At 45.4% G+C, this 27,171-nt stretch overlaps 1 protein-coding gene across 37 annotated transcripts in view; it reads right to left on the bottom strand.

Annotated features, from left to right (window-relative positions):
- The window catches only part of LOC111072361 (CUGBP Elav-like family member 4), a 285,345-nt gene that overhangs the window by 42,184 nt on the left and 215,990 nt on the right, over positions 1–27,171 (bottom strand). For 11 of the 37 annotated variants that reach the window (XM_022364165.2, XM_022364164.2, XM_022364166.2 and 8 more), the window contains one exon: positions 3,543–3,622. In XM_022364165.2, coding sequence (XP_022219857.2) covers positions 3,543–3,622 — 80 coding nt within the window. Of the gene's footprint in view, positions 1–3,542; positions 3,623–14,706; positions 14,758–22,669; positions 22,805–27,171 lie in introns of all 37 variants that reach the window. The other 26 variants (XM_022364158.2, XM_022364157.2, XM_022364160.2 and 23 more) reach the window with 3 other exon arrangements.

Below are 27,171 nucleotides of genomic sequence, written 5' to 3'. Positions count from 1 at the left end.
TTTATTTATGTGTTGTGCGGGCTTTCCCATTGCCCTCTCCTACACCTACTTCCTACCTACCCACCTTCCTGCCCCTGGCGTTGTGTTATTTTTATTTTCAGTTACTGTTTTTGTTGTTGTATTTTGTGTGTGTTGGCAGTGAGGCTTTTGCGCTTCGTCAATCAAAAGCATTTAGAGAGCCAGCGGCAGCTTTAATGCATGCGCGAGCTTTCATTAACAAGTGCCCGGACCACGCCCACTTCTAAGCCGCGCCCACAGAAGCTCAGCGGGCAGCAAAAAAAATCGCATCAGCGGCTTATGCAAATGCCTCTGTGTGTGTGTTCGTCTGTATCTGTGTTCATTTGTCTGGCTGTGTGTGTGTGGGTGTTGAGTGAATACGAAATTATTGTTTACAACTGTAAACTGTAAACTTTTACCCCTCCTCTACGCCTGCCCACTCTCTCTCTCTCTCTCTCCATCTCTCTATCTGTTTCTGTTTGTGTATTTTTTTGTTTTTGTTTTGCATTTAGAAAAACGTTTGCAAACCGCACTAAAAGCGACTTATAACATGTTGAGTGCCAAGAGATTAACAACGGAACGAACGTGTGAGGACTGAGGTGGGTTCCCAATGTGGCCAGCACTGAAAATTCCCTTTTAATGAGGGCTGCGTCCAGTCCCGGGAACGAAGGGGCATTCATAAGCTGCTTAAGGTTTTGGCGTAATCAAAAAATGCTCTTCTTCTGCATTTTTTTTTTAAAAGCATTCGGTGGCACATCAGCATGACAGGCAGCAGAGGATTGGACTGCCCCCACTGCCCACTGTTGGGAGAACTTTGTTAAGCTTGAAATTAACTTGCGGTTCTGTCTGGCGCAACTTTGACGCCTGCAGGTAGGCAATCAATTCGGTTCCTCCCGTTTGTAGTACTCTCCCGCCCCCCACCCCACTAATCCCCTTCCCAATGCACTTGGTTGTATAATTAATGTATGCCTGGTGCCGGGAAAAAGTGTGGCAGCTAAAATTTTTATACAACACAGCAGCTGGCGTCGTTTTAGCGCTAATTACCTCACTCCCAGCCGAGGGTGCAACGCTCACTCTCTGCAAGAGAGAGACGGAGACAGAGCCAGAGACCGAGACCTGAGACCGGGATCCAAGACCCAGGACCGAAGCAGTCGTAATGCCAAATTGCAATTACAGCCAAGTTTCTGAAGGGGGCGGTGGTGGCGCGGTGGGGAGGCTGGTGCCACACTGACATTAAAATGCTTAATGCTCAGGCAGGTATACAAAAATTACGCGCTCTTAAAATTAAAAAAAAAAAAAATGAAACGAGCAAGTAGAAAAAATGTACAACTTGCTTTGGCTCGTTTTTTACTGCCCTGCTGCCATGCCAAGGCAGCAGCCATTTGCCATAGTCTTCGTTTAGGGGAAGCGGATTGCTGCTCATCTTAAAAATTGGCCAGGTGAAAAATTGCAGCTGTCGTTGTTAGTCCTTCATGTGCTGCATGTTGCTGGCGTGGGCCCTGCCTCCTGGCCCCAGAGGCGTGACCGGTCGGACAGGTGGGTTGTGTCGGGGTCGGGGTCGGGCCAGGTCAGACATTCGAAGCGTGTATCGCTCCGGGCAAAAGGTGGGACAAAGCCCATGCCCATGCCCAGGCCCAGCCCAGCATAATTTGAGTTAAAGTGCAGTTGGATGTAGGCCCGAAGCGGAGACGCAGCTCCGCCGTAATACAAGAAAAGAATTATGGAAATGTTCAGGAGTGGGTCGGGGGTTGGGGGTTCGGGAACAACTTTCAACTTACACAGATTTCATCTTAGATTGGAAAACCCTTTTCGATCATTGGGAGGCATTGCGAGGGCCCCGGGATACGCTTTGATTTTCTGTGTATCGACTGCAATCAGCTATAAAATGTGACGGCATCCCCATGAAATTGAAATTGACTTAAGCCTCAGTTGTTTGCACTTGCCTCTGAAGTGGAATTGGGTCTCGTTTTGTTTGTTTGTGGCTGCGGCTGTGGCGTCCCACTTGCGGCTATATTTTTGAAGTTTTCGCCAGTTGTGAGCCAGAAAAAGTGTAACTGTGGCCCGGCGGCGCAGTCCCCGGAATCCACGCACACACAGACAGCTGTAATTACGCGGCTGGAGTTTTGCTCCATGCTGCCACAGTTGCTGTCCCAGTTGGTGCCACAGTTACTGCCACAATTCCTGCCCCCATCCTGTCGCCATCATCATCAACTTCCGCCTAAGTAAACACATGATTTCTCAGGCAGCAGCAGCAGCGCGGCGTTTGTTTAAAAACGCATCTAAATTGCAAATTAAGCAACAAATTTCATCAACAATATTTGAATTTGAATTTAAATGCGGCAACGAGTTGTCGACTTGAGAATCGCAGCATACCAAAGAGAGAGAGTGATAGAAAGACGAATGGAGCGGCAGAAAGGGACGGCAACAACCAGCAAACACACAAAACCCCAAATGTAAAATTCGTTTGCCGAAAGTGCGATAGAAAGCGAGGGCTAAGGATGGTTCCGAGGAGACTTGGGATTGCACTGGATGGATGCTGCCGCTGCTGCTGCCTCTGCTGCCCGTAAACACCGAAAATACAACAATGGCGCCAGTTCGCTTCCCTCACAGAGAATTCCCCTACCAAGTCTCTCTCTCTCGACTGCCCCGGCAGCTGGTTTGTGTATTTGCTTGTTTGTTTGTCAAAAGAAGCAATTTACGTGCAAAATAACTCAAGTGTCATGCAAATTTCATTTATTTTTCGCAAGAAGCAAAGCGAGAAAAAGACGAAATTATTCCCGGGCTACGTTGTCATAGAGCTAACGGGCTCTTCGCTCTATAGCTATGGCTACAGCCGCACTCCTAGCCTCTGCCTCTGCCTCACAGCCTCAGCCTCAGCATCAGAGCCTCAGCCTCAGCATCGTCTATATATGGTGATTCCTTACAAAATTCGAGCATAATGAAGTCACTTGGCGGCAAACCTTCGTCGTTCTTCTGTCTGTCGCTTTTCTCTCAGGCCAAAAGCTATTTTGATTTATTTTTTTCTTTCACTTTTTTTTTTTTTGATTTTTTGCTTTTTAGGTATTTTATTTTTTTCTTTTTTAGAAAATTAGAGTAGAACGAGCTTCTTGATTTCCCATTGAAGTGCGGCGCAAAGGAAAAATAATAATACATTTTGCTGCTCGGCATTTAATTTAATTCTAATTTTATTTATAAAATGTGAAGTGAAGTTTGAGGTGGGCGGAACGGGCCGGATGGGGGGCGGGCACTTGTAGCTTAAATGAAGTTTGCTAAGTACTTTCCAACAACAACAACAACAACCCTGAGTACGCGTACTTCAGGTTTGAAATTTCATTATTTTCGTATTATTCGCACACAAGTGCCATCATGTGCTCGAGAAGGCAGAGCCAAGGAGGGTGCTGGGCCCTGGCCAGAGATGGTGAACAGAAAATAAAAATTTCTAATTTTCCCAAGCGGCGTGGGAAATGACAGCCGCCCGCCCGATGCGGACATCGGTTCAGTTATACTAAACGCACTCGTAGAAGGTATAGAAATTGTACACTTACCGGCATAGTTTGACTTCCGTGTAGATTGGCTATTGCTGACTGAGCCTCCTGTTGCGTGCCGAATTTGACGAAAGCGCAGCCTGTAAATGAGATATACAAGACGTTGATTAGCATTCGGGAATGGATGGGGGCAATAAATCGTGAAGTACGTAATATAGTTGATCGTATGCATAACTAACTGTGTCTGGTAAACTCAATTGTTTCCACATCCTGTGCGAAAATCAACTGAAATTTCCACAATATTGAATATTGAATTTAAAAATCAGTAAAAATTCCATAAAGACCAATTGAGTGGTGTTGAGTGTGGGGTGTGGGGGGGTGGATGGGTCTGGAGCGTAAGCTGATGCAGCTTCAGATACTCGTACAGCCGCGACGCTTTCGGTGGCATGTGTGTGGGGCATTTAAATAAAATTTTAAGTGCAATTAAAAAACATTTTTGCAAGAATCGCTTCGTGCACTCTTGCATGAAAATCAACATGGACATAGGGTGGCAGGGGGGCCATGGCATACTCGCCCATCAACGCCCATTATATAAAAATAATAGTCGGCCTGCGTTGGACTGGAATGGAATGGAGGGAATGTAAAATTCAAACCGAAAAATATACAAAAAAAATATACGCTGCACTTGCGCGCTCATTATATTGTAATTTGGGTGCCAGCTGCTGGTTGGAGGCTGGGGCTGGGTCTTCAGGGCCCGGCTTCAATGGCATAATTATTAAAAATCATTTATGCTAATTTAATATACAGTAATAACCACAAAAAGTAAGGACTTTCCTGGGGGATTCGAGGGCGGGCAGGGAGAGGGGCAGAGCCGGAGTAAGTGCGGTTTATGCCACATGTAAGCTGGTGCTTGAAAGCGATTTTAAAATGCGGTAAAAGCGGAGCGGCTCAAGTATTGTTTTACAGTTGTAAATGGAGAACAAATTAAGAGTTCCATCAGTGGCAGGTGCGCTACACTATGCACCTGGATAGTTGCGATTTTTTAATAATATATTCTCGGCCTCTATGCACACTTTCTCTGGGAAGTCTAGCTTATTTATCTTCTGTTTCGCCAACAAAACAGAGCCATGGAATTAATTAGGGCTTCTGCCGCTCACTCCCTGAGCTTAACCTTTGCTCTTCGCTTGTTTTTTCTGTTCTTTACGCAACAACATCAACAATGTTGAAAATTAAGACCCTCCAGCATACACCCCGGAGTATGGGGCCAGGGCTATCCGTTTGAAAAACCCTCCCAAATGTCTAATTCCCAAACCCTTAGCACAGGCCCGGCCCGGCGAGGGTTCGGAATGGATGGGTGTCCAAATTGCGGCTTGGGCTCTTGCCTCTGCTCCTGCTGCTGCTGCTGCTCTGCTTGTTCTGGTTGCCCTGGTTGTATCTGTTCTGTTGCCTTTGTAGTTGACGCTATTCCAGAAGGGAGTTTTAAGGGAGTGGTGGCAAGGCAGAGGCAGAACAACAGAACAAATCCCGCCTAAAACCATGCAACATGCGAGCTGACAAGCCGAAAGGCAGACAAGCGCAAATTTCGCGTGCAAACAGCGCGAAGAGCTGGAAGCAATCCCCTTTTCCTCTTCGTTTTATTTTTTTTTATTTTTTTTTTGGATTCCTCTCACAGAAAATGTACAAAAAATAAAGTGTAAAAAATTCAAGTGGAGTTTTGTTCGTCCCGCCTCGTCTGTGGACTCGACTCTTGTGTATTTTATGTTTTGTGTGTTGAAGTGACAACAAAATCCAGAATTTCTCTGTCCCATACAGCGGACAGGCGCGTAGGCGGACAGACGGACAGGCGGATAGGAGGGGCAAGGACAGGGACACAAGAGTGCAAATCAGCGTTGCTAAACAATAAAAAATAAAATATTTTGTTGCCTGTTAATCCACACACACACACACACACACACACAGCTGCAAAACAGAGAAGAAAAAAAGCGACAGAGAGCGAACAACGAAATGGAAAAACAACAGAAAATAACACACAACAACAAAAAAAGCTAAAAAAGCAACACAATTGCTAAGCATTTTTGTAAACTTAAATCAAAGTTGATTTTGTGTTCCTTTTTCTGTTTTTTTTCGTGTTTTTCTGTCCTTTTTTTTGTTGTGTTTTGTGTGTTTTTCTTTTCGTTTTTACAATTTTTTTTTTTTAGGGGGAGACTTCTTTATGTTTATGTGAAATATTGTATATTTTTCTTGGCATAACTTTTCTGAGCCAAAAGTTTTTGGAACATTGTGGAGGCTTAAACTGTTGTACGTAGCAGTCCCACCTATGTGATGCCCCCAAATGATATCTGAAAATGCTTTATAAATGTTTCCTTTGTTACGTCAGGGCAGGGGTAAGTTCTTTATCTCATTTCGTATTTATTGAAAAGTATCACGGGGCTCCTTCTGCCCAACCCGCCTCCTGCTACAAGGCAAACTCTGGTACTTTCATATTCATTAGCGTTTTGGACAAACACTAGCAGAACATGGCTGGCCATCCAGCTAATTTGTGTATCTTTTAATGGAGTTGGATTCCAAGGATGATGTCTCGGACTTGGACTTGGACTGAATGGTTCCATTTGACTATTTACCTTTTTCCGGCGACGTTCGCCTAACTATCGTCAGGGATAATTTGTGAGTCGAACTTGGAGTCATTATATTAATTAAAAGCAAATTAGCCAGCCAAAGAGGTGACTCAGACGGAAGTCCGAGTGAGTCGGAGCTCATCAGTTCAGTTAGCTCGACTTTTGCTTTGATGTGATGTAGTCGCCAGTGCTCGCAGAAGAAGTCAAATTCAATTTGCATACAAATCAAGCCAAGGCAGCGGCCAACACTCCTGACAATTAGCGCAACAGGACAGGACAGGTGGCAGGACAACGCTCCTCCTTAAAGCTAACAAAGTGCAACGCTTTAATTACTTAACTGCCAGAGAGATGGTTGGAGATCTCCCTCTCCCTCTCTCTCTCTGTCTTTTTGAATCCCTGATTCTCAGCAATTAGTTGAAATTAAAATGTGAGAGCGAGTGCGCCAAGTTTTCAGCGTCTTGTGCAACTTCCGGTGAAGCGTGAAGCGTGAAAAGTGCAGGAGACAGCGGCAGGAGACTGAAGACTGCAGAGATGAGCAGTAGAGCTGAGCTGAGCCTAATGACACTTTTTAATCAAATATGCTAATGATAATGCTAAAGTTGAGCTGTCATTAAAATTATAGTCGGGCAAAAGTTGTTGCTTGCCAGAGCCCCTGCCCTGCCCCTCCCATGGCTTCCTCAAGCAAAAGTTTACTTGTATTTGCAGCATTAGAGAAATAGTACTCATAATAATGGGTTTTCTCCGTATGTCCACTGTACGAGTATGGCTGTACTTTTCCATTTGGCTATCGGGCGACATTTGGCCCTAATGGGTCAATCTCTGTCTGACCATACAAAAAGTATGGTACGACAATTGAGTTGCACGAGATTTCATGCAAACACATGCGATTATGGTATTTATGGGTCTGCATGGGGGAGGGCGCTCTGGAGCGGAGTATTCATGCCTGGCCACAACTTGCACATTTGCAATACAAATTTGCAATGCCATTAATGTATGGGAAACCCCAATTCTCCCCCTGGTCACAGCAACAAAAAAAATACCCCAAAATGCCTTGCCATGAAAAATCGCCGATGGTCAAACACGTAACCAAATTGTGCACAGCAGCAGCAGCGGCAGTGGCATTGGCAGTGGCAGTAGGATCAGGGGAAGAAACAGCACCAGAACCAGGAGCAGCAGCAACAGCAGGAAACAAGGATAACGAGCGTGTTGAGGCCCCCCCGCAACCGCCGTCCCACTCTGTTAACGGGGTTTGGGTCGATATGTTGGCCTTGTCGGCTGGAAGGATTGTCGAAGCAGCAGTAAGGGCAGCGGCAGGCTCATGTTATGGCCTCTGCCTCCGCCTGCCTGTGATGCCTGATGTTGCCTGCTGCCGCTCCTGCTGCTGCTGCTGCTGCTGCTGCTGTTTCTGTTGCTGCATGGGACAAGTATTTTAAAATCCAATTAAAAACGCCCTAGTGGGATTTTTCAATCGCTGCTACTACTGCTGCTGCTGTTGCTGTTGCTGCCTTCGATGTTGACAAGGGGAGGAGACAGGGATGGCTGGACAGGCATCAGCAACAAAGTTGCATTAAGCGCGCGACATTCGTTGGCCGCCGGTCGCGTCACAGTCATTTGTCGGAGAGAGTACCGACGACCGAGCATGGGTCCAGAGATGAGAAGCGAGTATGAGGATGTGACTGGACCACGTTGATGGCCATTGCATGTTTGCCTCTTGGGCGCAAGAGCGTAGCATGAATCTTGTTAGCCAACGTTTACGCTTATTATGCCCCGGCAAGGCTATCGAATTTGTTTGATGCATGAGGAAGGATGCTAGGATGGATACTGGCCTTGCCTCGCCACTCCATTCATCTGTGGATGGATGCCACTGCCACTGAAAATTGCATTTGTGGCACGGCACTCGCAGTTGAATGCATCTCATGCCAAAAGAAATCGAATAAACTCATTCGAATGCAACATATGATGTACCGGACAGGTACAGGTAACTAATGTCGTTTCAAGTCACTCCAACAAGCACACAGAGCAGACATATGTGTCCACAAAACTTTGACCAGCATTTCTAATCAAGTTTATCGCAGAGGCAGAACTTATCAATATGGCCAACTACCAGTACGAACACGAGCACTGCCAAACACAAACTCAAACACAACTGTGAACCCAGCCGCCTGAAATTGAACTCTGCCAGGCATGAGGCCCCAGCACTTTGCATACAAATCATACAGAGTCCATTGGGGTCTATGTCCATCCCATCTACCATCTAGCATCTCTCATCTCTCATCCCCCAGCACACACTCACACAATCTCTCACGTGCAATGTCGACATGCCCAGTGGGAGCATTATTCTTGATTTTGGCCAGTATGAAGGGGGTGGGGGGTGACGGGGAGAGACGGGGAGAGACGGAGAAAGAAAGAAACTTTCAACTACCTTTTGCCAGTTGATAAACAACGAAACTTTGGTTGGACAAAGGCCTAAAGCATTTTGAGGATTTGCAACTTTAGTAAATAACATTTCGGCTCAGAGTCACTTCATATGCGAATCCATTGCTCAACAGACGGACTCTAAAGTCGCATGCAAAATATTTGTAGCTTTGTCCGGGTCCCTGTGTGTTTTCCCCGTACGTGTAATGTGATATATTTTCCACTGGCTGTCCTGGCTCCGAGTCTAAGGCATCCGCAAGCCAAATTAAATAAAAATCAGTATCCAGAGCGGGCTCAAATTGCAATTTCATAAGCAATTTGCCACTGGACGAGAGATACAGTCGGAGACGAAACTTTTTGTTCTGTTTTTTGACTGACTGGGAAATTTGCCTGATTCGCTCAGGACGAACGAGTTCTGGAGCGCGCCGCAGGGCTGGGCAGGGACAATGGGGACACAAACGAAAAGGGCAAACTGGAAATTACATTTCAACAAGGCAGAAATTGTGTGTGTGTTCCATCTCTAACAATTTAATAGATGAGAGTCAGATACAGATCGAGCGGCAGATCCAGGCTCAGGGCCACATTGCTGACATTTTTATGGCACTCTCGAGTGCTGGCCTAAAAGTATACTAGACCCCGCCGCCTCACTTCGGCTGTGTGTCTGCTGGCTGGTATGTTTGTGTGTGCGTCTGACACACAATAAACACCAATTAAGAAAATAATATTTTGTGTACACACACACACACACACACACACACACTTAGACAAATGTCTCTGGCAAATTGAAAAGCCATAGCCATAGCCATAGCAAAAGCCAAGCGACGCCTTCGTCTCTAGTTCCGTACAAGTGCTGTGCAAATAATGCACAAAAGTATGCTACAAAATACGAACAAACACCAACACCAGCTACCAGCTACCAGCTACGATCCCAAAGCGAGAGCCAAAACCTATAACAAAAGCTGAAATATTATTGCTTTTGGCCCTGTCCCTTTCCCCGTCCCTGTTTTATTTTCCCACAAAAGTTCTTCGCCTTGCCTTCCACTTTAGAGTCTGCTCTGGGTCTGGCTGGCGCTCTGAAACTGAGTCTGACTCTGACTCTCAAGTCCGAGCCAGCTTGTTATAAGGCATGTTGACAAGCCTCTTTAACAAATGACACCAACAGATGAAGAAGAAGCCCGACCAGGACAAGCCAAATAGTCACTGTTCACGTTCACCCTTCTCTGTCGCTCCCTCCCTGTGTGTTCCATCTCTTTCTTCTGCTGCTGCTGCTGCTGCTTTGTGTAACATTTGTTGAGCGCAGCCGAAAAAGTATGCTGCTGCTGCTGCTGCTCCACCCTCCCCTTCCACCCTTTTCTACTAGAACTTATTCCTGTTGTAGTTGTCCTTCTACTTCTGGAAGTCGCCCTTCTGTTGTTTAGTTTTGTGTTTCCTTTTTGAGGGGGGTTCGAACCCTTTAGTGGGCCAGATTCTCCGCATAGCAACCCAAACCCATGTCACAGCGTCTCTAACATCAGTGGAATTTGACTCTGAAGTTAAAATATTTAACGCAAATACTCTTTTATAAGAGCAAATTGGTATGCTGGCATGCAGCTTCTACACAGAGATGATTATTTTCGTTTAGTGCAGTTCAATTAACGCTCGAATCAAATCAGCAAATGTCACTTTAAAACTCGTTAAAGTTGAGGGAGGTTCGTGGCGTAAAGTAACAGAAAAATAAACGGCACCGTCAAAGATTTAAAGGCCTCGACAGGCAGGCTTCCCACTTCCTCCTAGGCCCAGAGCCCATACCCAGACCAAAGTAATTTCGGGCCAGGCCAGGCCAGGCCAGAAAGGGGCCTCTGAAAAACTGTTGCCAGCGCTCAGCGAACCACAAACAAGGTAAATGCTTTTGCAACAACAGCAACACGAGGCTGGTGGCAAATGCGGGTGCAGTGGTGCTCTGGTTAGAGGGTGTTCGGGGGAAGGTTCGCAACCGCAACATAATAATTATGCAACAGAAACCGCAATGCATGCGGGGCAGGCAGGCAGCAGTCACTCCACTCTCCACACTCCACACTCCGCTTTCTGCTTTCTGCTCCTTCTCCTATTCCTGATTTGGGAGGAAAATTGTTTTTGCCAGGCGAAAGTGTGAACAAAAAGCTGTTGCGTGTGCTGCAGCACACAAGGAGTGGGGCACGAACTGCGACTGGGGATGGCCAGAGAGCGAAAGCAACAAATACATAAAAACAACAAAACAACAAAACAACGGGGAAAAACGCAACAACGTCAAACCGCAAAGTCAAATGCAACTAAAACCGCAGAACCGTTTGGGGCGCTGAGGTTTTTCGAGGGCAGGGGCCGGTAGCTGTAGCGAGCAGCGAGCAGGGGGGAAAGACGTGAGGGAAATAAACTTTAATCTCATGCAGCAGCTGTACGACTCTGATAGGTAGCTCCATCTAGGTAACTGTTACGCCCTTCGAGTGAGAGGTTTATCTGGCAATGGACCTGGCATTGTTTCAGCTTATTCCACAGCATTTCATTTGGTATTCTTTGACGATTTATGCGCCCACTTATTCACCGAAGGAGCACCGAACTCTGTCGTGGGGGGAACTAAAGCCGCATAACTTAATAGCGACTCGCTTCATTTGAACTTTATTGCTGACTTCGTGGGGTCCGTGGAATAAAAATAAAGACAGCAACACGGACCGGCATGGCCGGCAGGGAAAATCAATTTACCTGGGCTTAGCTGGAACATCAAAGCATAAGCAAGGACGAGGGACAAGGGACCAGGACTTGGACCTGTACCTGTACCTCGACCTCGACCTGGACAGGTAGGTTAAGCCTAATAAACTGCGCGCCCAAAAGCATGCAGCAAATTTATTTTCCCCGTAACGAAGAGGGAGCGAAGACGAAGCTAATTGTATTGCCCAAAGGAATTTGATTGCATGGATTTATATATGATTGAAAAGGGCCAGGCACAGGGCTCAGTCTCAGTCTCTGGCTCTGGGCCCACGCGGTAAGCATCTGGATGCGGTCGGACAGCGAGTGCATAAATTGTGCGCCCAAGTCGCGCACATTATTCATTTTTAATGCGCCCGAGACGGCGATGGAGCTAGCAACGACCACAACAATTTGGCCACATGTAAGCACAGCCAAGTTGGCCATAATTGCCCCGAGACTGAGACCAAACCGGGCGGAAGACGACACCAGCCAAGCCACTGCCACTGCTACTGCCACTGCACTTAAGGCGCCCCAGGTAGGAGCATCATTAAAATGAGTTAGCGTCGTAGACAGGGGCCAGCAGCTGGAGCAAGGAAATGGAAAAGGAGAAGGAGACCGAACGCCTAGAACTGAGACAGCTCGGTGGCTGCTGTTGGCCTTTTGGGTGCAATTTGCAGTGGCATCGCTGTGGCAGTGGCAATGGCAGCAATTAAGCCATGAGGTAGATTAACTTGAAGCCGCCGCTTGCCTTTGACGAGACAGATGCGCTCGCTGCACTCTCTGGGGCTTTGTGTGTCTCGAAATTTATTTAATTAGCCAGAAATGGGAAGCAGGAAAACGAGTGCTTCATTTTGGGGGAGTTTTTCCGCAATAAATAAGCCAGAAAGAAGCCACTTCAGGCTCCAGGCTCCAAGCACAATGGAAAACAGGCAACGAAGTAACCAGAACCAGTAAGAATGCCTTTAAATCATATTGAAAATTGTTTTAATTGAACAAGACTTCAATTGCGTTACGCAAAAATTTGTGAAGTATTGCAGTTTCAATTGTTGATACATACATACATATGTATATGTATATGTATGTGAGAGTATATTTATATATTGTATCTGTGTATGCGTAATGGCAACTCTCTGTGCAGTGTGCAGTTTGTGCTCTGTGAGCTCTGTGCTGTGAGCCGTGTGCTCTGTGATGTGGCAAACAAAACGTGCCGCTTGCGAAATTGTACAACAACCAATTAAAATGCATAACTCGATTTAAAGTTTACATAACATTTTGCTAAATTACAGGTTCGTCCCAGGCATTCGGCCTTATATAAGTGGCCTTCATCCCACCCAACCTCTCTCATCCACACTACAGTTCAGTTTGCAAGGGGCTTACAATGTCTGTCGCATGTTGTTGTTGCTGTTGCTGGTGTTGCTGCTGCTCCTGCTGCTGTTGCCGTTGCCGGGGCAACATGCAATTAAAAGCGATATTGAATTTTGTTACGCTCTGCGCTCGAGTGTGCGATTTGTAGTTGTTGTTGGTGTTTTGCTGTTGCTGTTGCTGGTATTTCTAGTGGTGGTGGAGTTAGTGTTGGTAGTGATGCTGCGTTATGTTGTTGCACTGCGGCTCTTATTTAATTTGAGAAGAGCAAAAACATATATTTTGTTATGTGATTGGCATAACTTATACAATGCCAGAGACAGCAGCAGCAGGAGCAGCAGCAGGAGCAGGAGTATGTATGTATGCATCTTAAGACTGTTTTTTGGACAGTACTTCAATGTGGTTGGATCTCTTCTAGGTTGATTCGCTTCAGGTCTAAGCTCTTTCCAATTACAAGCGATCAAAAATCTCTAGTTCCCTCCCACTGGCCATGTTTTACCTTTACAGAGGGTATTTCGGCTTACAAACATGTTTGCAGCACAGCGAAGGCAGTCGATGTGGAGGCGATATACCATGTGTATATTTATATATCTCTTTCGCAACTGCCTATAACTTTGCACAGGTTTCTATATGACATTCCATGTCTATATTTGCTTTCAAATGTCATGATATTGATGTGTCATGAGCCCACCGACCTGCAAGGGTATCTATAGCTTCGGCTATACCAGGCAAGCCTTCTTTACTTGTTTTTACTCTCCCAGTGGCCGCCAGCTTCAATTGTTGTTGGTTGCGGCCAAATCGCTGCTGAACCCTAATATATGGCTATTATGGCATACAGTGCTTTTGGCCCCAAGGATGCGTATGCCACGTATAGCCATGGCAACGGAAGGAGCGGAGCGGAGCGGAGCGGAGTGGAGCGGACCGAAGCGGAGCGGAGCAGAGGCCAGAAGGGCATTATAAATCTTCATTGTTTTGGGCCCGAGAGCGGAGTAAAGTAGAACGGACACTACCAAATATTTTTCAAAGCCCCTGCTGCTGCTGCTCCTGGATACTCCACATTTTCTCCCTGTGCATGCTAAAAGCAACATCAATTTGCATGAATTGTGTGGTTGTGTTGCTGGCTGTGTGTGTGTGTGTGTGTGCTTGATTGTGCGTGTGTGTATATGTAATTACAAACACACATACACAGACACAGACGAAGCGGAGTCGAGTACGTGCAAATCTGACCAAAAATTTAAATTGAAGCTAAAATTTTTGCCAAATTTTGCAGCCTGCAACGTGGATGACGACGTCGTCTACCATGATGATGATGATGATGATGTATGCAACTGTTCTACCCTATCCCTTGCCCAACTCTGATGCACAGCAGAGGGTTGGCTGGCTGATGTTGCACTGGCCTATGCCCAGCTCCGCTTCAATACTCTCGCCCCCCATTTGGTGCTGCTCCCTGTGGGCAGTTTTGCGAAAACAAGTATATCGAATTTTAATTACATTTGCTTCATCTGTGTGGCCGTGTGGTTGGGAGTGAGTGCTATTTGCTTTTTCCTTTTTCCTTTTTTTTTTTTCGTATGCCAAAATAGCCGACACGGAAATGTGATTTTTGATTGAGTGCCGAGAAAACAGAAGCAAAAAACCAGAGGGGCAAAAAGCTTAGGCCTAAGGCCTTGTAAATTTTTGTTGTGGATAAAATGCAACGTCTCATAATCGTGCTACTGCCGGCTAAAGTGTGAAGTATGAAGTTTCAAGGCACACAATTTTTAGAAATTATTTATTGCATTTGCAGGTCCAGTGCGCCGACCAAGAGACTTTATTATTTCGTGCATAAGTCTGGCAAAGACCTGCCCCATACATACGTGCATATGTAAGTATGAATGTTTACTCTCATTATTATTCATTGTGGCCTGACAATATGCTGATACTTGATATTTTTTTGTGTTTGGCCAGGGCTACTCGTTCATTTGCATTTTGAGAGAGGGTGTTGAGAGAGAGAGAGTGGGTTGAGTGGGTTGAGAGGGGGGTTAAATGTGAAATGTAACATACGAGTACGAGCATGAGGGGAGATCTGATGAGGCTACCTGCAGGTATGGATGGCATTGGATGAATGGTTAAATAGTGTTTTGTCATCTGCTTACCGCCACGTGGATCACGTGTTCTGTTGTAAGGATGAAGCCTTGTGCACTTACCTAAAACAGAGAGAAGAATGAAAACTCAATGAGTTCGGGGTAAAGCAGAGCATTATCGATCGGGCTTACGTAGGTACTATATATATGTAATGGGTTTAACCAAGGAAACGTCAAAGAAACACAGGAAAAACTTTAGGGAGGTACCATTCGCTGAACCCACCCGGGATTTAAGTGCATAAACATAAACATTTGTTTTGCTGAGGGGGGGTGCAAAGTCTGGGCCCCAGCATCCTATCCTTGGCTCCTGCCTCATGCCTTTCCTGCTGCCTGGCGACACTTGACGCGGCTTAGCAAGCCGCCCAGCCCAGGCAGGCCCATCGTCAGTGTCAGTTTTATATTATTTTATATCAGTTTGTGCCTTCAGCTTTGAAAAAGGATAGCGACCGAGGCAGCCACGTATCCTGTTCGGGCTCTAGACGTTTTCATTTTCATTAAATGCCTTCGCGGCGCTGCCAGCCCCTGCCCCGGCCACGGCCTCGGCCCGGATCCTTTTACCGGAGGCGGAGGTGGAGGCGGCTGCGCGGGATATTGTCTAACAACAAAAGTGGAATAAATTAATTTAGCTCATGTCTTGGCCCCGGCAATGAGCTAGGAAATGAGCTCCAGAATATGTATGTGGCATACGCAATGGCGCCGCCGCGCCTCGCCGCCTGATAATAACAAAATATGTGCAACTGACAGGTGGCAGGACCCAACCCGGGAGCCGGCACCCAGCAGCAGACACAAGAGACACGACAGCCGAGCCTGCCCGCTGACTGAAATTTAATAAGCTTTCAGTGGCTGCCGCCTTATGCCGTTTATTAAAATTAAAGCCTACCGTAGGGCGCCTGCTGCTGGCGAGGCAGAGTATGTGTGGGCACATCAATAACCATTAGGGGGCGGAGGAGGCAGCGCCTCTGTCAGTTTCGCTTTCGCTTAATTGCAGTCGAGGCTCGTATCCGTACCCGTATCCGTATCCTTATGCTGCCGCTTATTGCATTAATTTTTCAATAATCCAGCGCAACTAAAACAAATATCTTAAGTGTCATACCTCACGGCTGATAGGACTAATCTTTTATTGATGCCGGAACCAACGATACGAACCGAAGGCGAACGCGCTCAACTGAGTTAATTAAATTTGCTGCAAGGCCTTCTTCCTGCCGCTGCCGCTGCCGTCGCCTGGGACTCGACTCGAATCGACTCGGCCTGTCCTTTAATAAGCACATCCCTATCCGCATCCTCATCTTCATCTTCAACCTCACTCTCATGCCCGTCCCCAGACACATTCTCCGAAGTATGCTTGGGCAACCCTTTTCAGCCTCTCAGCTCTGCCCCGCTCAGGCCAGCCCCGAACTTTTTGTTGAATGCTTAGCCAAAACTTTTTTGACATTTTTATTGACAAGAATCCAGGAGCCCAAGGAAGCAACAGAAGCAGCCAAGGGTTTCCTCTCCCATGCGGTGGTCGTGTACAACATTTTTTTCCGACCAACCTCCTGGGCTGCGCTGCGTTGCGGCAAAGTTTCCTCTCGTCTCTGGTCGGTCTCCCGTGTGCCCGTGTGTTGCGGTCAAATCTAATTTCCGCAGCTTTTACTACTTTATTAAACTATTACAACTAAAGCCAGCCAGGCAGGCAGCCAGCCGGCCGGCCGGCCGGTAGGGCTGCCTGCCAAGCGAATGGGCGATGGCAATGGCGATGGCGATGGGTATTAAAAAAGTTATGTTCTTAGCTATACGTTTGTGTGTGGTAGAGGATGAGGCTGTATGTGTGTGTGTGTGTGTGTGTGGGCCACGAAATGTGTTAATAAAGCACACTTGCCACCAACGTGGCCACATAATGAAACGAAATTGCGGAAAGAAACCAGATTGCCACGGCTTGAGGCAGGGTATACGCGTCCCCGCATTAAGCTGGTAACATTTGACTAGAGACAAGATCAAAGATCTGCCTAAGTGGTGCCTGATCTGGTGAGGGTATTCGGGCTACAGCCGCTTCTTTGTTGGCTAGTGTAGCATAAGTTGGCTGGCACTTTGTGTGGCTTTTATGACTTGCTTGGCTTGGCTTGGCTTTGGGGCATCACATTTCAGCTAGTTCCTGGTACCTTCTCGGCTGCTCCTGTCGCATCCTTGGCTACGTTTAATTGCCTTGACCTTTGTGCGAGGGCCTGGCTGTATGCGTTGCATAGTTTCGGGCATGTTGCATGTTAATTAGCATTAAACAGGCAACGCAGACGAAGGGAGGGACAAGGGAGAGTCTAAACACATTTTGCCTTTGCTAGTTGTATGTGATAAAAATTTATTGGACTCGGCTGTTGTCGCTCTCTCCGCTCGGTTCGCTCCGTTCGCTCCGTTCACTCTGCATATGAAACTTTTGCTATATTGCAATTAAATTTAAGCTGCATTAAACTGCGGCCCACACACAAAACTTACAGCTAAAGAGAGACAGAGACAGAGAGAGAGAGAGAGAGATAGAGAGAGCGGCTCAGGCTCAGAGGATCAGACCTCACAAAAGACTTGTGGCCATGGCAACGACTCCGACTACGATGACGGCAAAGTTTGCTGGCTGGGTTTTCTGGTTTTGGTTTTTGGGTTGGTCTATGGACGGGGGACGCCAAAGTTCGCGTTTGTTCCTTTTTCCTTTTTGATATGTATTTTAATTCCATGGCCTGTGTGGCATTTTGCAGTCGGGCTCTACGACTCTGGGACTTTTAGCTTACCAGCAGCAATAGCAGCAGCAGCAGCAGCAGCTGTAGCAGCAGCAGCAGCAGTCGAAGCAACAACAAGGATGACTCTGGCTTAAATGGCACTTATGAGCTTATGCCACAACTTACATTATTATTATTACTCCGATTTTTTCTTATGCTTGTACAAATGCTTCTTCGTGCCACACAATAAATAGTTATAGACTGCAGAGACCACTCACTGAGAGCGAGAAGAGCGAGTTTTGTTTTAATTAAGGCACATTAAGTGGAATGTTTTACGAGGCCTGCGGGTGTTGCTCTCGCTCTCTCTGTCCCTATGCAGCAGATGCAGATGCTTTAATTATCGAAAGTTTAGCTAAAACAGAGTTATGCCCCAAGCTGGGGGAGTCATTAATGGCGCTGCATAGAGATTGGCAGAGCCATAGGATATGGAATTTATAGCATGGTATGGCATGGGATGGGATTTCCCCCCTTGGAATCAATCAACAACGCTTGAGTGGTAAATTCCGAAATCCCATCACACTCTCGGCCATTATGATAAAAAATTGAAAGTAGAGCTCTCTCTCGCATGTCATAAGCGTTAAATTCAATTTGAGTTTTACAACATTTTTGTGTGTGGTTACCAGTGACTGTATGTATGTTTGTGTGTTTGGCTGTGTGCGTGTGTGTGTTTGGCTGTGTGTTTTTGTGTGCTTTTGTTGGGCACTGTTTGACAGTTTTTGCAGCGCTCTCAATCAGCACTTGTTAGAACTTTTTAGTGTGCTGTAAAATAAACATGAGTACGAGCATAGAGTTGGAATGAAATGAAATTTAATAAATGCATTGCGTCCGGCGGAGAGGCAACAGGAGAGGCAGCAGCATGACATGCACTTCATAAAACTTTGCTCATATAAATTGAAATTGAAATGAAATGAAATGATGATGCGAGAGCTGCCACGTTGATATTTGAGTGTAGTATGTATCTCTGTATCTCTGTATTTTTGTATTTGTGTCTGTGTATCTATGTGTGTGGGTGTGGGCCGAGGCTGGTGAGAGTTGACAACCAGCGGAGAGCTATGTAGAGCTTCTCCACAATGGCTGCCTGTAAAAATTTGTTGGCCAAACAACAAGTAGAGCAACAGCAACAGCAGCAGCAACAGCCTGAAAAACAACTTAAACTGTCATTGGAAAGTTTGAGGCAAAGCTGGGTAGGATACCCATCCAAAGGAGGCACCGGAGAGGTATTAAAAAACTTTCCTCTGAGCAATTATGTGAAGGCTACTTAACTTCTTTTTCTGATATTTTTTTGCAGGCAATAAATTTTCTCTTCCAGCAGAGCTTCTTTCACCCACCTGAACAGCGGCGACACAATTTTGTTGCACACTCCACACTCGACTCCGATTCTTGTTTGGGGCTCGAGTTCAGGTTTGGGCGGGGGAGGGTTTATTTTTTGTGGGCCTGCAGCCCACTCATAGAATTTGCCAGTGCTATGTGCAGAAATTCAATTAGCCAGCCATGCGTGGTGAGCAGAGGAAAGGAAGCAGTTTGCCACTTGGCATGCCATGCAGTTTTGGGGAATGCTTTGAAGCACACGCACAGGCACAGATACAGAGAGAGAGAGAGAGAGAGATACAGAGACAGATACACTCAGCCATGGCATATTGGCCGTGTGTGGGTGAGAGTGTATGTGTGGTTGTGACAGGCTGTGTACTGCTGCTGCATACTTGCCTCAATTACGCCGAAAATGTCACATTAATTATTGGCATTTATGGGGTTTGCGCCGCTTTTGATATGATAGACGACAATGCAGGCCGAAATTTGAAGTCTACTTTACGGCGCGCACCGGCTGCTATTGTTGTGGCTTTGAGTGTGTGCGTCTGTGTGTGGCATCTTCATTTATGTGTGTGCTGTGTGTGCGTACGGTTGTATTAATTGGAATTTGTTTTTGTGTGTCAGTTGCCAGAGGAGAAGACGCCGCTGCTGCTGATGCTGCTTCTGCCGCTGATGCTGCTGGCTTTTGCGGCAATTAAAAGTTAATTTGACAAAGCGAGACATTCGAATTAATTTTGAGTCTAAACGACGTTTTAATTCAATTTATGTTTTTGGCAGCACAACTTGACAATGCCATTACCCGAATTGAGTGGGTCGATTGAGTCGGATTCTGATTCAAGGTCTGCGGTAAATCTGCTGAATCTTAGCTGGCAATCAGAGATTTTCGGTTGAAAATTCCGTCAATTTAATTCATGAAGTTGTGTCCCATTATTCACTCTAAAATCTTGGCTCTATCAACCTGCGCTACCCTTTCCACCCCACCCCCCGACAGCAATTACTTAATGACAGGTTCCAGTTGCAGTGATTAGGCCGAGGTACGCTTTAAGCTGGAAAAGCCTCTGGTCTCTGAGCATCATTGGCAATGCCAACTCGGCGCATTCAACGTCAACTTATGCCAACTGTCTGTCAGCAACAGGAGCCGGCCCCCGTTCTGGGCATGGTCTGGCCTGGCCTGGCCTGGCCTGAGCAGCACACACATGCGGCTACTTATGCAAAATGCTCGGCTCTGCCAATAGACGACACCCGTTGCAGCTGCCACATACTCGTGTAGAAGGAAGCTTTGATTACCGCCAGAGCCAGTGCCAGAGCCAGAGAAGGGGTACGGAGTGGAAGCTGGAGGTGGAGGTGGACTCGTCGAGCCACACACAATTGTGTTGATTGCACAGATGACAAGACGTAGGACGAGATGACAACTTTGCTGCCTTGCAAGCCTTGATGACAATGAAGTGCATGCATGAATATTCTAATCAAATGAGCCACCAGCCAGTGTCCTGGCCAGGTCTCGGTCCGGGTCTGGGTCTGGGTCTGGGTCTGGCTCCTGCCATTGTCGAGCTAGAAAATTTGCTTGTGTCTACGCCTGGCTACACCCGGAGAAAAAACAAGTGTCAAATGCTTCAAGTGTGGCCAAGTTTAATCCCCCATTTGGTATTTAATTTCGCTCAGTGTTGGGGGCACCACATGCTTTGTGTTTTGTGTTGGCAAAAGTTTCAAAGTCAGTTTGAGCCGCTCCCTCAGAAAAACCTTGCCTTTACCTCGTTTCATTTCATTCACTCACTGAAATCGAATTTGCATAATTTAACATGATGGTTGCGCTTATTCCTGTTGCCTGTCAGATACACACATACACCCACACACACATACACACCTACAGCACGGACAGACTTGAGCAGGAGCAGCGGGAACACCTCCTTGGTTATTATTGTTGGTTGGGCCACGGCTGTCCTCTCCACTCCTTCCATTCAGCGTCACCGCATTCTGCTGCCACATGCATCATCATTTGCATACATTTTGCAGTTCGCCCAGTCAGTCAATGTTCATTCCTCATTACTTCGTTCGTTTTTCGCTTGTCCCTCGTTCCATTGCTCTCTTTTTCCCATTTTCCCCGCCTAAGCTGACTCGATTTTCCTTGAATATAATTCGCGGCACTGTGCGGAAAGGAAAGCGGTGGAAAAGTGGTGGAAAGAAAGCATTGACGTTGATGGATTTTGGCACTTACACAGGCTAGCGCCTGTCACTTCACCCCAGAGTCAACGCCGTCTCCGACTCCGGACTACCGACTCCTCCTTCAAAAAACGAAGCTCCCGAACGGCTGACTTTGAAGCGCATTTTAATGAAGAATGATATGTTGGCATCGCAGCCACAACAGCCGCAATCGACCCACTGCTCCGTCACCACCATCGACTGACAGTTTTCGCGGCTTTGAACTTTGCGCGCCGGTAACTGTCGAACTTGAAGGCTGTCGACAGCGACAGCGCAAACGGCAACAGTAAGTTTTCCCGCTCAACAGGAAGTTGGGGAAGAATAGAACACAGAAAAACTGAAAATGTGTATCAAATTATGTGGCGGCTTTGTCAAAAATATGTGTGTGTGCGTGGCATTGCTTTGGGGAGGGGTCTGGGGCGGTGGCCGGAAATGTATTCAGTGAGATATTTCGGCAATTCAAATTTGTGGCAGTTGTGGCATCAATTTGATTTAACATTAACTTGGCTATCGAAACGGTGAGGGAGCCGCAGGGGGGCGGCTTAAAGTATGCCTGAAGGAGCAATTGAGGGCTGCAATCTCAGGAGCTGTGTGTCCCCATTTTACAGCCAAAACAAAAATATGTTTGTCTCCACGCTCCTCATTGGTTTTCTATGCAAAGTGTCATATGGCCGCGTGCCACGCCCCCTTCCGAGTGCCTTTTCATGCATATCAAAATGGCAACAATAAACGCCAACAAAAGAACAGAAATAACAAACATTAACATGAAAATACACACGCACAGGGAATGGGCGGGTGTGGGATACAGGGACACAAAAGGCGGCAGTCAAAAATGTTGCAAATGTAAGCAAAATAAAAATATATATAACAAAAAGATACAAAAAAACAAACAAACACACAGATACACAGATACAAATACAGTGTGTGTTTATGTGTTTGTAAAACCAAAACTTTTGACATAATAAAATGGAATGTTATTGTTAAAAAAGTTACTTGCATATTAAAACAAACGAAACTTTTCTCCCGCACTCTCTCTCTCCCTCACTCTGTCACCCTCTGTCGCTGCCTTTTTATGCGCTGTGTCTGTATGTGTATGCGTGGCATTTGCAAGTAAAAATACTCTCACACAGATACAGACACAATGCAAATGGCGAGCGTGTGAAACGAGCAGCGCTGCCAAAAGCAAACAACTTTAATTGAACTGTTTACCCGATTTTTATTTTATGCCACCTCGGGACTCACACCCGTCCCCCCATTCCATCCAGAGCACTGTAATTGTTACGGTTATGTGTGTGATGATTATTTGGCTCGTTGCACAGCTGCCAACATGGCTGGGCCATTATCAGTAGAGCCATTTGGCAGGGCAGAGGGCCCTGCACTACTGAATTCACTCCTCAAGCTAAAAGAGCTACTCAGTTGCAGCCATGAGATATGCTTGATACATATATGCAGATCCCTAAAAGGTACAGTTTATATTTGTAAAATGCTAGATATCTACGCACAATCAAAACTAATACCAAAAACGCAACGTTCAACAAAATCGCAAAATTGGTAATCAATGGAATAAAACTGGCAATTACAACGGATAACGAGCTGAACACGTTACGTATACTTGATATAAACAGTATCAAAAATAAATAAACAAGAAATAGGAAGTATAGCAATAGTAGATATATAGTAGATGTAGTTTATGTATTAATAAATATTTTTTTGGGGGCTGTACTCACCTTTGCTCGTACCGTCCGGGCCCCGCAATATGGTGCACTCCTCTATAGAGCCGAACGGGTGGAAGATTTGTCTAACATCGTCTTCGGTCTGTTGTTTGCTGAGCATGCCAACGAAGAGCTTGCGATCTAGATGCTCTGTTTTGGGTTCGGGTTTTGGTTCGGTTTCGGTTTCAGTTTCAGTTTCGATTTTTTGGTTCATGTTCATGTTTCATGTAATGTTATGTGATACGATCGGTTCGGATCGGATTGAATCGTATCGATTGAATCGGATTGATTGATTGATTTCGATTGTTCAGGCACCAAAAGAGGCGGCAAAATGGATAAATGGCAATGTGGCAGTGTCAATGTGGGTGTGCGATTGTTTTTTTTTTGTTTTTTGTTTTTTGTTTTATTCCGGAAATTATAAGTTTTCAATCAAGAAGCCATAGCCAGACAATTTTCGCACAAAATTAAAATGATAACAAAAAATTTAATACCGAAAAAAATAAAATTTTCATTGTGGTTTTTTTTTTATATATATTAATATATATGTGTATCGTATTAAAGAATGTAAATGTAACAAGGTTACATATTACGTAGCACATATCATTTAATTTTTTCGGTACATTTTTTATTTATTTTTTGTATGTTTTTGTTTTTGTAACGAGTAACGAGAACGAGGCAGGCACATTTATGTAATTGTGTGTTTTCGATAATTTCAAAGATTTCAACAGGCGCAAAATACCCAAAGAAAAGTAAAAGCAACAACATTTAGTTAACGAGAGATTTTTGTTGGTGTTTCGGGTGGATATTTTGAGCACCAATAGAGCAAATACAGTTACAACATTTATTAATGTGGGTTAACAGGGTTTCGGGGTAGGTACGGGGATATAAATTTTGGATTTTTAAAAGCGGAACAAATGGTTTTCATAATTGTTTTTTTTTTTTTTTTTTTTGAGGAAATTGTTGCATCAAGTAAGAAAAAATTTCGGTTTTAGATCAAATCAAACCGAATCGAATAAAATCAAATGAAAGGAAAGTAATACAGAATTTTCAGGAAATCATAAGTAGAAGAATTGTCAGTTTTCCAATTTTGCCAATTTTGATGTAAATATTATTATTTTTTTTTTTCGTTTTCAATCATATATATATTTTTTTTTTGATACAGAGCACGAACAAGTGTTACATAAAAAGGAAAGAAAAGAAGACAAAAATGGGTGATATTTAGTTAAAGTTGTCGCACAATTTTTGTTTTGTTTTTGTTTTAACTTACAACTTACGAGAATCGAAAATGTCAAATGATTGACAGTAACAATTAGCTAGATATATACGTATAATATATGTATATAGGTGGTAGGTATGTTTAAATATATATAGAACAGCCACTGGCACGCACACAATTACGAGCTGGCTACGGAGTTAAGGATAGACATTGATGGGGGAATAGAACACGTTAGCCACTACTTGGAAAAGATATGGTAAAAGTTGGTATGCTGGGAATCAACAAATGCATAGCTTAAGAATACTTACTGACTACGAGTACTTAGACTAAACTAGACTAGACTAGAAAGAGGTTGAAAGGAAGTAGAATAGGGATCAATAGATTCGCTTAAGTCTAATCTACTGGGATGTGCGAAAGATGAACCCATATTGAGGACAGCTGTCCCCAATCGATTGCCAGTCCTTTCTCTTACCCTGTGGAAGCCCGAACACCATTTAAGCTTCTGGTCGGAGGTCTGAGATCTGAGGTTTGGGGGCATCCTCTCGTATCATATCGAAAATTGAGCATCACATAATTGGCAAAACACTTGGCACACGGGCCGAGACAAGGAGCCCGCCGCACAGCTGCTGTCGCGCTAAAGTGGCAAAAGCAATCGAAGTAGAAAATAACTAATACGACACGTTGGACCCATGCATGCACACATGGCCTGCAGGCAATTGTCTTGTGTCCGGGTTAAGCCTAATGGCATTTGGGTTCCGTTCTGGCCTTTTACACTCTCGCCCCACCTCCGAGCACGTGCAATAAGCCAAACAACGCCCCTGGCATGCTAAGCAACAAAAACGAAGAGGAGCTGGAGAAAAGGGTTGGCTTAATAAAAATGTAAAGCACGTTGGCTCAGAGTGGTGGTGGTGGGTTTGGGGGTTCCGGGTTTCCAGGGTTCGAGGCTGGGACGCGATGGTCAGGGGTCTCCCAGGCGAGCTGGGACAAGGTAAAAATAGTGCAGCATACTTTGCGGCGCCTGCTGTTGTACATATGAAATGGCATAGTTCAACTGGCTGTTAACAGTTGCGGCCAAAAAACCAAAGAGAGCGAGAGAGGGAGTGGTGGGTAAAGAACGAGCAAATGGAGACGGGAATGGGGAATAGAGCCAAGTAGACTGAAAAGAACAGGAGAAAAAGAGAAGACCCGAGCAGGACAAAAGGATTTGCACAATGTTTAGCCTGGCGTTGCAGCAATTTTCTACAATTACCTGGGGGCACAACGACACAGACCGAGCCACCGAGCCACCGACCGGCAGGGATAAAATGCACACAGGGCTTTCAGTGATTCCCTTTTGGCCGTTTCACTTTTTTTCAGCTCTTTAGAGTGTTGTTCTTGTTCTTGTTTTTGTTTCTGTCTCCGAGCTAAAGGAAAGAGCAGTGAAAATAATATTAAAGGCCATTAGGCTCATATAGACAAGTTAAGTGGCTCCTGGTCTCCATCCTTGTTCGTGATTCCTTTGCCGGCCATGTGTGGCAATTTTTAGATTTTATTTTCATGCCTGCTCTCCTCTTAGTCCACATGCACTTCCACTTCTACATCCACATTCACGTCCACGTCCAAGTCTACATCCCCGTTGTCTGTTGCCAAGGCAAAGGCAAAAGAAGTCATTAACGTGTCGTTGTCTTTGATGCTGCCGTCAAAAGGTGGCTTGGGCAGGGAGTTTGTGGAACGGAGTCGAGTGGCACAGGCAAAAAGAAAACCAAATTAAATTAGTTAACCACATGGTAACTTTTGTATGTGGCACGGCAGGAGACAAGGACAGGCCACTAATTGTTGCATGTTATGTTTTTGCTTATCTCCCTTTGAGTTGCTCTCTGGCTGATCCGCCCCTCCCTGCCTTGCCCTCCCCCGGGGGCAAGTAATTGTATTTTAAGACCTAGCGAAAGCCAAAGGTGGAAGAGCCAGTCGCGTCTATAAATTATACAAAAAACTGTGGAGACAGTGGAGTCAGTGGAGTCAGCGGCGCCAGAGGAGACAAGCACACACAAAAAAAAAACTAAACAGAGAGTCGCTGACAACGCGAGAGTCAAAGCTCAAAGCACATGTCCCATTCCCTTCGTGTTCCTTATTCCATTTTTTACTGTACTAACTGGCTGGCTAGCTAGATGGCTGTCTGGCTGGCTGGCTGGCTGGCTTGCTGTGCACTGTTGCCAATTGACATGTAAATTGACATTTAATGGTTGCTAATGAGCGTCTGAGGATTAGTTCTCTCTCCCAAAGCGAGAAGAGCACACAGAAGAGAGAATAGAAGGAATCCAAGAGGTTAGCCATTTGAATACATTAGGACAGGTTAGTGGAGGAGTTTCTGTTCATTGAGGTGTACAAATGCAGAAGATGCCACAACTCACATTCACATTTCTGGAATTCCCCAGACCATGGCATGGCTTTTCACTCTTCTCTGAAAACCCTTTTGGCATTCGAGACGAATGGACTCTGATTGCAGCTAATAAATCATTAAGCAAACAAATAAATACTCCATTAATTTTCACAGCTTAGTCAGAGCTTGGAGAAGCAGCTGAGAGCTGAGAACTGAGATCCTGCCATAATGCGACCAATTCATATCTGAAAAGGCCTTAATCTGATTACACCAGATAGCTGAGAATGCTATGTAAATATGTTTAAGTTATTAATTATTTTGTGGAGATTTCCTAGCTCTCGACTCTCTTCGTTATAATTACAAAACTTTGCGGGACTCGAGTGCTGTTTTCGAATAATATTTGCTTGGCAAAAATTGATTGAAATATAAAGGAATCATCAGCTCAACGTCTCCTTCTGATGATGCTGCTGCTTCTGCTCGTTTGTATCTTTGTATCTCTGTATCTGCTCATCTGGACTTGCCTGGGCAGTGCATTCGACTACGTTTATTTTCCTATAAATTATTGAAATTGTAATTACTTAGGCAGGAAATGGGTAAATGAGTACCAAGCCGTATACTTAATACTATTTTCCCAGCGCTCAGCCTGCTGCTCCTGCTGCTGCTGTTGCTGCTGTTCTGTTGTTGTTTTTCCCTGCTGCTCATAATGCAAATTTAATTAGAATTATGTACATTGATTAAGTGAAGGGCAACAGTCTGAGCCCTGGACTTGAGTAGTTTTTCATTTGCATTTTTCTATATTTTATTAGTGGACCCCTCCTCTCTCTTCACTCTCTCCCTGCGGGTCTATGTTCGCTGCTCTGTTTGATTGATGATGTGCCTGGATGGCTGGTAGCTGGAGTAGGAGAGGGAGTGACTGGGAAAAGGAAACTAATTAATATGTAA

Source organism: Drosophila obscura, unplaced genomic scaffold, assembly GCF_018151105.1.
Source record: "Drosophila obscura isolate BZ-5 IFL unplaced genomic scaffold, ASM1815110v1 contig_1, whole genome shotgun sequence".
In the NCBI taxonomy this organism is placed as follows: domain Eukaryota; kingdom Metazoa; phylum Arthropoda; class Insecta; order Diptera; family Drosophilidae; genus Drosophila; species Drosophila obscura.
The sequence above is the reverse complement of the archived record's forward strand: the minus strand, read 5'-3'. Positions and strand labels throughout refer to the sequence as shown.